Source organism: Falco naumanni, chromosome 3 (assembly GCF_017639655.2).
Source record: "Falco naumanni isolate bFalNau1 chromosome 3, bFalNau1.pat, whole genome shotgun sequence".
Lineage (NCBI taxonomy): Eukaryota > Metazoa > Chordata > Aves > Falconiformes > Falconidae > Falco > Falco naumanni.
The window spans coordinates 111,060,067-111,071,801 of NC_054056.1; the positions used below are offsets into that span (position 1 = coordinate 111,060,067).

The 11,735-nt window shown below is 47.7% G+C and overlaps 1 protein-coding gene across 1 annotated transcript in view; it reads right to left on the reverse strand.

The window, feature by feature from the left end:
* The window catches only part of MYO10 (myosin X), a 167,659-nt gene extending 157,227 nt beyond the window's left edge, over positions 1–10,432 (reverse strand). Inside the window, exon 1 of the mRNA XM_040585573.1 lies at positions 10,113–10,432. Coding sequence (XP_040441507.1) covers positions 10,113–10,190 — 78 coding nt within the window. The 5' untranslated portion in view covers positions 10,191–10,432. The remainder of the gene's footprint in view (positions 1–10,112) is intronic.
* Positions 10,433–11,735: the final 1,303 nt, after the last annotated feature.

Genomic DNA, 11,735 nt, shown 5'->3' on the forward strand with positions numbered 1-11,735 from the left:
CTCAGATTTGGTGCGCAAAATATTAGAAATGTAATGGCAAGGGGCGGGGGGGGGGGGGGGGGGGGGGGGGGGGGGGGGGGGAGACTGCTGCACAAATTGTATTTGCTAGCTCAGATTTGCTGCGTTTGTTTATTCCTTGAAATAGCTTATCAAGTATCACATGGCAGAATTTGACTCTGGAGTTTCAACAAAGAGCTCGCTTCATCAGACACTGCTCCTGGTACACAGTCTGAAAAGCAGCAGGAAATACCACCCTTCCAAGCCCTACTCTAAATGCCGCTCTCATTTTCTTCTGATCGCACACACCAAACAAACCTATCCATCGTACCCATCACCAGAAAGCTGTAATGAGGAGATAAATCCTAATCACAAAACCACAGTCTGTATTTAATAAGGGGAAGAGATCCAAGAAGACAACCAACAAAGCAAGAAGTCTGACCTACGGAATCAGCATCTATTCCTTGTCCCGATGTGAACTCCAGCATCCTGCCAATTTGGCTCCTTTCTGAAGCAAATAAAAATATACCCTAACCAAGATACAGTTGTTCTTTGACCCACTAAAGTGGTCAAACAGAAATGATCTCCATTGCTTCTGTAAACCAGATGGGGACATTAAACAAAAGGATTTGACTTTTCCTCAAGATAAACAGCTTCATAAGAAAAACAATTCCATTCTCTTAACAAATATATTTAACTTCATCTAAGTAAACACTTTAATGTCATGCTAAACAACAGCAACTAAAATAGGACCAAATAATCCATTTCCGATAATGCTATAAACATCAATACTTTTTCAAAACAAGGAATAAACTTCTCTTATCTCCTGTCTCCAAAACCAGGGCCAGTTTGGCTGTACACGAAGGGGAGGTGTGACCATCTTTCCAGAGAAATCTTACATTACTGTTAGCAAGGTCAGCAAGGAGAACAGACGCATGCAGAGCACAACATCAAAACCATGCAAGGGTTTGCCAGTAATACCACTTTCACAGTCCAACAACCTTTCAAGAACTACAGAAATGTCTACTTCAGATGCTAGAAAGTTCATCAAAATGAGTTTTTTAAAGCCATTTGAAGGTTTGTAAGAGAAAGAGGGCCAAGGGGTTTGGGCATTAACATTGACAACAACTTTCAGAAATCCTCTGCTTTGTAATTCCACCTGCAGTCAATGGCAGCTAGCATTCATCAAATAGAAGAGCCTCAGGTCTCTCCCTGAGGTTACGCTACAGGTACCAAAATCAATCCTGACTTTGAGACTACGATAGCAGGCTTGGGCAGCAGGGTGCCATTCTGCCAGCATTACCATGTCAAGAAGTTAAGAACATAAAAGACAAACAAAAAACCCCTCGGTTCTTTTTAATGACTACCCCAGTATGGAGGCAGATGTGCCATGATAAAAAGCCCTTGGGTGTACTTGCTCAGGGTGGGAATGTAGTTTTGCCCCCAGGGGAAAAAGCAACAACAATTTTCCTCTTCTAAGGTGTCCTTAGGGCATCTCCAACACAAAAAAGAAACTTCTATTAACACATCCTTGTATCACTGACCTATAATAAAGGTTTATAAATAGTTTCCCAAGAATATATAGGAAAAGGCAACATTAACGCATCAAAGTGCCCTTAGCCTTATATTTATTTATTTATATAGTCTTCCAACACAGCTGTTCACCCTGTGCATGCCATCGGCCAGGATCACATGTGAAAGCACAGCTTGGCTCCTGACGTCTGCTGCTGAGCTCCCTTCTCTTCCTTCCTCTTTCTCTCATTTGGAACAAACGAAACCAAAACTCAAATAATTTCACACTAAGACACAGGTTAAAGAGAATATTGATTCCTTCAATATTCATCTTTGCTTAATATTCACTCAAAAAATTTCTAGCGAGGCTCACCACAGTTTTACACTTTCAAAGAAAAGAAAGCCTGGTACCATAAACCAGGTGAAGTGTCCCACTGAAGCAATTTAAGTATTTGCTAAAAAGTATTGACATAAAAACATGGGATCCCTATTCAACTCTGAAGTCTGGCAGGCCACTGGATGGTGCAGGAGATTGATAAAGTCTATCCTCCAGGATGTTTTCCTTCAGCATGCCATTAACCCTACTAGGAGTAAAAGGTATTACACCGAGTCCCACATTTGGACTATGCTCCAACACGCCTGTATTTACCCACTGGGGGCAGGACCACTGAGACACATAGGAAATCCAGCTTAAGATACACTGGATCTGAATTTTCAGTGCAAGCTCAGAAAGCCATACGAGTGATCAGTAAGTACCTTTCGCTTCTGAAGACTTCCTTCCACACACAGAGGTAAACTGCAGAGTTTCCCTCAGAGCCTTAAAAGGGCTGATGTGCTCTTTGGGGTTTTTTCCAGTTACTGACTGGTGGCTGCTCCTCCTTAGTGAAAAATAACTAAGCACAATTGCTCACTAGGCAAAATTTATATATATATATATATAGAGAGAGAGAGAGAGTATCTATATATATAGTATACCCATATAGAAACCATGAGCTAAACCCCTCTACAGAAGAGTTTACACAAAATGGAAATGTTAACTTTGGTCAGTATAATGAAATACACACCAGTTTCTGCCATTCTTCAAATACGAAACAAAACAGGGTCTGTTCCTAGTAAGTTACTCAACAAGGTAAAACATGTATTATTAAATTCCTCCATTATCGCTCACATTTGAGATTTCAGTGAAAAAAAAAACCAAAACCCCACCCTCTAAACTTTCTACCAAATAATAAGGCTTTTACAGGCTAGACTGAAAAACAGCCATTTGGCCACAAAAGGAAAACAGCACCTAAATAGAGAGCAAGTATTTACATTTATCAGTAAGACAAGCACAGGTGTGACATCCGAAACAACAGCCTTCCCCAGTCACTCACCAGTTTGTAGTGGGAAAGTGTCCTGCCTGTCACAATGTCCATGGAACATTCCCCTGCAGGGAAGCCGCCAGACACCCCCATGATCCAGCTCTATACTGGCTGTCCAGCTGAGGACATCAAGCATGGACAACACCTGGACACCTGAGGTAACAGTCTTGCTCACTGACTGCAAAAATGAGTGCAGGAGTGGACAGTACATTCTTCCCCAATATCTTCCTACTTCTTACAGGTACGCTTAGAAATACTAGTAGTCTTTACTCATTTCTTCTGTCCTAACGAAACTTTCCCAGTATACTTCTCCAACATAATGCTCGTATTTTCCATGTAACAAAGCAGCAGTTTCTTCTTCAGCACAGATTTAGTTCGTTCACTTCACAAGGCAGATCTGGAGGATAGTTAATATTAGCTCCCGTTCTGCATCCAAACCTTGAAAAGTCCCATCTTTAAAAGAATGGAGTGCTTGTGCTACTTAATGGACTTCTAACCAAAAAGATAATCCTCTTAACCTTTCTTAATTAGGGGGTTGTCCAAACCAAAGTTGCATTACAGTACTTATGACCCATGGGTAATGTTCAAATTTCAGACATACATAGGACATCCTAGAAAATCTTAAATAAGGGGGTGATCAAAAAACCAATCACTAAGCAAAATTTGAACCAGTAATACCCAAACAACAGTAAACCAGTAACTTGCCCTGAACTGCTGCCCCAGCACCAAGCCACCCTCCTTCATTCCTGCTAATGGTTTAAACGTCACTTGATGACAAGTAACAGGAAGATCAAGAGAAATAAGAACACCAAAGCCATGACCCCCTCACACAAGCCTGAAGACACAATCATCTAGCAAGTTTTGAACTCACATCCCCAAATTTGTAAAGTAGCCACAATTACTGACTTAAGGCTGGTAATTCTCCCCGCACACCTCCTCAGCAAAAGTCTTAATTCACAGTGACTATTTACCTCCTGCCCTTCTGCCAGCACCCCACCCAAAACTATGTTCCTGGCTCTAACCACAGCTGGGGACTGTAATTCACTAAGGAAAAATACCAGCCCTACAGCTGAAGACATTGGTGGGATCAAACTACCCAGAAGACATGGTGCCCTCCAGCACTGCGACAGGCACGCAGTCACACCACCAGGCACGTAAGGATGGAGCTGCTGCTCCTGCCCCTCACAGGAGGCTACAGCACCTTCCACTGGGGCTGCATCCACCCAAGAGTCACAAAAAGACGTTTCTCTTGCTAGTTTTGGGGTTTTTTTTTTTAAAAAGTTACATAAATATTCACTCCCTCTATTAAAAAAAAAAAAAGAAGAAAAATTGAAAAAAAAGCAGGCATGTTAATTCACTTGCTAGGGATTAGGTCTGGATTCATTCTGTGCAAATACAGTGACACTATATAAATACAGGCACATATGCACCCACACACAGAGCCAAAGACCTACCAATTTTCCTTCAGCTGTCTTCTAAAGCCAAAAAACCAGATTCATGAGACTATACTGGTCTTACCAAGCTGAAACCCAAGATTCAGCTAAAATTACCACACCAGAAGTGCCATGTGGTACAACAGAGCAAACTGACAGCATAATTATTGACAAGGGGCCCCAAACCTTTCCTTCCATCCTTAGAGGCACACTGGGGTAACAAGAGCACTGAAAGTTTGCAGGGTTTCTCCAGTTACTCACAGGACTAGCACACTAAACTCTCCACATGAACCACAAAGCTCAAGGTCCCCTCTCTCCTCCAAAGTAGTGCTCTCCTGCCTCCACAGAATCACAGCAAAAAATTACGGAGCATTTCTGATAAAAGCCCGTGCCACCTGGCTTCAAAAATAAGTTTAGACCAGCCACGCTTTCAAACACAATTCCCTTTTACCGGGCAGCAGGCTGTGCAACAGGTCCAAAACCAAAAAAGAGCCAAAAAGGTTAACAGCCTTCAGATACACCCATGCACAGGGCTCACCAAATGAAAATACATACAAAGAAGAAAATCTGGTTAGAGCAAAATAGCTTACACAGAACATGCTGACACAAACATACAATTAGGGGAAAGACAAAAAGAATTTAAAAAAGTAGCATTTCAGTGAGGTGTCACCAGAAGGTTAAAAAGCAGCCAAGACTCAGAAGCAGCCAGGACTTCTGTAATAGTAGGGGTTTCACAGCACTTCTTTGGTTCGAGTCTGACTGAACATACCTAAAAAAAACACGAGCAGACCCTGCACAATGTAGAGCCTCTACTGCCAATTCCAATAGTTATGTGTTTTTCAGCTTTAAGAGAATTCTTGTGTCATTTTTACGATATTCATGGTGCCAGCAGGGCTGCTAGGCTCCAGCCCAGTGACGACAACTATGCTTCAGTTGCACCGATCTATCTTACGAAAGGCACACATGAAGCACCTGTAGTAGGCAGCTAAGATGACATGCTACTGATGAGCTGAATGTGATTTCCCGACTTACAGAAATAAACCTGCAAAAACTTTCTTTCCATTCCGACACAGTAAGGTAGTCCTGAGCCTCCATGGAAGTCTTTTCTACTCAAAATGTAACGCTCCCTAATTAACCTAAAAATAACTGTTGACAACATCAGCTTTTAAAAAAACCTAAATACGAGGAGTCACAGCTCAGAACCATTGGAAAATAGCCAATGCCAACAGCCAAAAGAGGCGCTGATGGTGCCTGGCATGGCTTTGGTGCTCAGAAGCCCTCCAGAAATTTAACCTTTATGCCATCACTCATAGGACAACAGTTTTACCCCGCCAGTCTGAAATGCAACCTTGCTGGTGTAAACTACACTGCTTACACCAACATCTCAAGCTGGAACATCAGACCCATACTCATGCTATCAGTAAAACACTTCTAAAGGAAAGCTGGGAGAGTTCCAAGATTGTCCTAAACATGCATGCTATGCTGCACAACACAGCCAGAACCCACGTCCACCAATGCAGGTATTTATTAGCGTCACCAGATTTTCACTTTAGAAGCAGAAACTTGGCTGTGCCAAGGTCACTTGGTTGCCGGAGATGGTGAACCTCTCAAAGGTCTACATGAAGGACTCTGCACTGGAAGGCAAAGATCTTCCAAACACTGCAGCACGGGAACACCAAGGAAAAGTTTGCCACAATCTGTGTACCCAAAGTAAGAGCTTCCAGGCTCAGCAGATACCACTCCTTTGGAGAACTCCCTAAAGCAAAGTTCAAAGCCTCAGAATTAATTTTTGCCCCGTATCCTTCCCACAGAGTGAGGTTCAACACTTGTTCCTTCAAGACATATGCTGGGAACCCAGCCCTTAAAATAGGGCACACAGGCAAGTATGCACAACTGTGGAAAGCAGAAATAAAGGAAACCATTCTGAACTTGAGGTACCAGCAGTACTGCTAAAAATAAAAGCGTCCTGGGCACAAGAGTATCGGCTGTGCCTCAAAGGAGGTTGTCCCATAGTTCCCAATAAACCTCTCTGCAACGTTAGTGAAACATCAGTGGGACCTCTATGATGCTTTTATAACACTCCTTCGAGGTCATCAACCCAGACGCACTAGCAAGAAGGCAGGAGACAGAGTTGCTCTCCCCGCTTCTCTCCCAATTGTGGAAACCAAGGCAGGGGTGGGGGAATCCTTTCTCTTTTCAGCTTGGCAGCGGTTAAATGCAATCTATCCCTGGAGCCACTGCTGTGCACGCTGTGCTGCAAGCTCCCAGGAGCTGAGCACCAGCTCAGACGGCAGGTTTGGACAGGATGACTTCCAAAAGTCCCTCCCAACCTCAACCACTCTGACCTCAGCTGGGCCAGTAACTGCCACACTTCTCCCGTGACAAGGACGACCAAGGTTCAGTGCAACACGCAGTATATGCTGGGCACAGCGACTCCCTGTGTGAAGATGAACTTGACTTCTGCAGGCACTTCACCTGCTGCCCTGGTAAACACTGCTTGGGAACTTCAGATGCTGAAGAGGCAGTTTGAGCTTCTCTCTCCTGCCTTTTTAATGCAAAGTTTCCTTGTGTTCCTTCTCATCTTGAAATGACTCTTCTCCTTCCCTTATGGCATACATCCCCTTTTAGCAGGGAGGCATTCTCACTGGAAAAAAAAAAGTCTGACCTCAGCTACCACAGGAGACTGCTCCCTTGTGAGCAGCCTAGCTGTTGGTAAACCATACAGGAACAATTTTATCGGGCTGTTTTGAGCAACATAGTCAAATGGCTCTACTGCACACATCCATACTTTTAACTTTGAGTATGGATCTCCAGGATTTCTACAGGTTTTAGTTGTTTTTCATGTATAAATGGCTATGTAAATATACTGAAAATGTTACGATTCCACCACTAATCTTCCTTCAAACATCAAAAGTTAGCACGGTTCAATTAACAGCCTGAAATAGTTTTAAAAAGTCTTGGAAAACACTTCTCTGTATTTAGAATGCAGCTTTGTAATTACTTCAATATCTTCCAGCAATAAAAGTATTTTGGGGAGTAAGTTCCAGAGCTGACTCTTCTAGCCCAATAGCCCAATTCTTTACTCAGAGCTCTTTTTTTTTTTTTTTTTATAAAAAAAAAAAAAAAAAAAAAAAAAGAAAGAAAAAACCAAAAAAAACCAACTGGCTGAGTTAGAAAACTGGGGCAGGGATAGAAACCAAGGCTCCTCTGGAGACAGGTACAACCACTTGTCATCTTGTAAGAATAAAACCTAACTATACTATGAAATAGTAAAGGAAGGAAACCGGGCAATAAGATGGAGAAGTCAAAAACCTGTTAAGTCACAGTCGACAGCAGCTTCAGCTGATCAGCAGGAGTCTCGTGTTATCCCACACCTCACTTAACCTGGCAAGTCCCAGCAGGAACACCTCCTCTAAGACGCACGTGTTTCTGCACTCCTCATTTTGTTCCAATGAGTATCATCCTATACTGAGAGCAGGTTACAATCAGCATCTAGCTAGCGATGGGAAAATACGGGAGAAATACCAATGCAGGGGTTATTTTTCCCTGTAACACCTTTCAGTGGCACAGTATTTTTCTGCAATGGTCAGACAGAAGACACCCCTGCCTCCTGCGCAGTGAACAGGGGCTTCTTGATGATGTTGAGGAACAACCCCTACAAAGTGCCAGCATATTCCCTTCTCACCTACCAGCTTTTCTCCCAGAACATAATTGTATCCGTGGACTTAAATCCCTGACAAATGACAGCTGAGCAGAACAGGCTTTTTACCTGTGCCTTTCATCCAGCTTCCTCTTTCTTTCACGCACTCCAACTTATTTTAATGAGAATAGTAATTCTCTCAGATAAGTCAGCAAATATTTTCATAAAGAGCAGCTGCAGGATGTCTGCCTCGCACAAATTAAATTACCCAGCTAGTGGCTCAATCCAGTGCCTTCAACAGACATTTTCCTGTGGTAGCTGGGTCAGACCCTGTGCATTTCTGCTATTGCGCTTTACGTTCCCTATACGCAATTTACATGTGCTCCAGTGTGAGGAAAGGAAAATGTTTATACTTATGGGTGGGACTTTGGATGCAGATTAAAGCCAGGGTGCTATATTTACTGATCTTTTAAAGTAATATCAACATGTTGAAAGGGAGTAAGAGTTCTTAAGAAAGATCAAAGTCTGCATGCAGCAACCACAAATTAACACAAATACATGCTGAAATACTAACACAGACTGGCAAAATTTACTTGCATTTCCCCTGGAGCAAGTAATTTTGGCTAATAGAAGAGTCAAAACCATTAAAACTCTTTTTCACCTTTATGTAGGGCACGCTACAGTACTTTGTGTCAGAGTGAATGACTCTTCAGGTTAATTTTGCAAGGCTAGGCTAATACTACCTATTGCTCATGGCTTGCAAGCTTTTGAAAGGCAAGGGCCACATTGTCTACAGGGAAAAAAAAAAAAAAGCAATATTATTAACTCAGACTTTTCCAAAGTTAATCCTGTATTTCTTCCTTCTTATTGCACTTGACAGAACTTTTGTTGTCTGACAAATGAAAAGCTAACAAGCCGTAAGGTGTATGACCTTCTTTTGTTTGACTAATTACTCTTCCCATAAACAGATCGCTTATTTTTCTTGTGGGAGCATCAACAGCAGCACCCAGAACGCGAAGGAAGTTTTTCATGAGGGCAAAGGACTGTTTTGCAGCTTAATCACAGTCCTGGAAAACAGATGCCTGGCCTATATTTACAGCCCTGACCGTGCAACTGCTTCAGCAAGGCGTGCGATTAAAGCAATCGTGCAGTCACCAGGAGTCACAACCCCGGTGCAAGCTCCGCCAGCCACCTACAAGCACAACACACACACACACACAAGTCACTGCATTAATTACGGACACCTTAGACTCGTAAGGCTGTGTCGCCACGAGGCCAGCTGAACCGATGTGATAAAATACCGCTGCACAAAATTCAGCCAACTTAGACCAGAAGAGCACCCAAGTTTTGACTTTTAGCATGTACCCCGAGTGAGCGGCGAGGTGTCTTTAATGTTGTTTCCCCAGAGGGAGTTGTCAAGATGCACGAGGTAATGGCAAAGCTCAAACCGCTTCCAAGGCTGAGGGCTCCTTACCCTGCATTTTCTATCGGAAGGTTTTGTCTGTATTTAATAACATACACTCAACAAACAAACCTTCAAACGGCCTGCCTAACAGCAGCTCGGGTCCTGGCACCCCCATCACCCGAAGCCGCGCAAGCCCACGCGAGGTGGAGAAAGCAGACCCCCGGGCTCCGCGCAGAGAACCCCTGCGGGGGGAGCCCCCCGCCGCCCCCGGGACGCGGCTCGGAGGCTGCCACGCCGCGGCAGCAGGCGCGGGGGCGGGAGGCCGGGCAGGGGCCGCAGCGGAGCCCCGCAGCCCGCCTCCCGCGGGGCCGACGCAGCGCTGCCGCCGGCGGGCGCGGGGCGGCGGCAGCGGGGGCCCGGCGGGCAGAGCCACGGCACCGGCGCCTGCAGCCCGGCCCCTGCCCCGCCCCGACGAGCCCCGGCCGGGGGCAGCCTCCGCTTCAGCTCGGCGGCCTCCGGTTGCGCCGCCGGCCAGAGCCCCGAAGGCCGGCCGGCGATGCGGGGAGGGGGCGCCGCTCCCTCCCTCCCGCTCCCGGAGCCCCGATCCCCGAGGGGCCGCTCCCGCAAACCCCCCGCAAGCCGGGGCGCTGCGGGGAGCACGCGACACGCGGGCAGCACCCGCCGCCGGCTCCTGCCCCGCACAGCCACCCCGCGCCGGGGCTGCGGGACGAAGCGGGCAGCCAGACCCACCGGCCCGCGCTCACCTCCGCCAAGAAGTTGTCCATGGCGGCCCCTCGGCCCGCCCGCGGGTGCGCAGCGCCGGGCCCCCAGCCGCGCACCATGTGCCGCTGCCGCCTGGCCCGGCCCGGCTCAGCCCCTGCGAGCCGCCTCAGCCGCCGCGCCGCTCCATCGCGCCCCAGCGCCGGCACCAGCCCGCAGCCTTTGTCCGCCCGCCCCCTCAGAGCCGCTCGCCCGGGCGGTCCCGGCAGCGCATAGCCGCCGCTGGGAGCCGGGGGGAGGGGGGCACGGAGGAGGAGGAGGAGGAAAGCTCCCGCCGCCGCACGCTCCTGCCCGGGGCCGTCCCGTCCCGGCGGGGCAGGGGCAGAGGCGGAGCCGGGGCCGCGCCGCTCCCTGCGCCTCGCCCCCGCCCCGCCCCGCCCCGAGCGCGGGCAGCGACCCCGGCCCGCCCCGGCCGGAGGAGGCAAAGACGGTGACCCCCCCGCCGGGCCGGCGCTGCCCCGGGGGCGCGGGGCGGGGCGGGGCGGCCGCTGGGGGCACGGGGAGCCACGTCGGAGCGCGGGGGCCGCCGGGGCGCGGGGAGCGAGGTGCTCGGCGCCGCTCGGGGCGTGCGCTCCGCTCCCTGTTCGCGACACAAAGCCATGCAAAGCACCGCCGCCCAGCGCGGCCGGCCGGCAGGTTACGTGTCGTTTGAAGAATATGTACCTGCAGGCTTCCGCTGCGTGCGACAAGCTCCTGCGTAAGTTTGTGGCAAACTTGTGTACGGGCTCCTGCCGGCCGTGCCTTGTTCCTTTAGTCTGTGCACGCTGCAACAGCCATTACTTGGCACTGAGAGAACAGTGCAGGGAGCTGCCCGCGGGCCACCTCCGAGGGGTGCGCTGGGCTCCCCTCAGCACCTGGCTCTATAGCTTTTCCACTCCTCTCCATTTCTGCAAAGCAGGTGTAAAGTGCTTGGTTTTGGAAAAATTTCTGGTTCATAGTTTTTGCACTCACCCTACGGTGAGTAACAGCACAAGGAACACGGCAAAGGGGAGCCACATCTTGCAGATACAGGCCTGTGTCATTCACGTTATAGAAAGAAACATACAGAAGGTAAATCACAGCCATGAAGAAAATGAATGCAGTATTCAGTCTTTCGGCCGCAGGCAGAATCCTAATGTTGCTTTGGGAGCTTGGGCATGTGAGGAGTGGCGTGGGAGACCAGCTCTTGATATCAGAAATAATCACAAGCGTGCAATTCTCACTTTTTTAAGGTGTCACGGGACGTAATGTGTAGCGTAGAACGAGCACCGCTAAGAAAGCAAGTTTAAGAATACATATGCTACACAAGGAAAAACATTCTTCCTTCATCTTTGTGTCCAAAAATATAAAACCTGAATAAAAGAGGAGAGCACGTAAGTGAGGTTTGGCTTTGAGATACATGATGTCCAAAATGGCCTTCTGCTGGTCTTGGAGGGTCACGTGGTGACATCCCAGCAAGCTGCTGTGCCATCAAGGTCAGAAGTGGGACAGACCAACACAAGAGGGACTTTCTGTTGAACAGGTACCTGTTAGAGCCTGTGTGGGGGCTGTGGCTGCCCGCCCCCTCAGACAGAAACAAGGGAGAGAGAAGCCTTCAGAAAGATGGCATCTGCCTCGGACATGGCCAT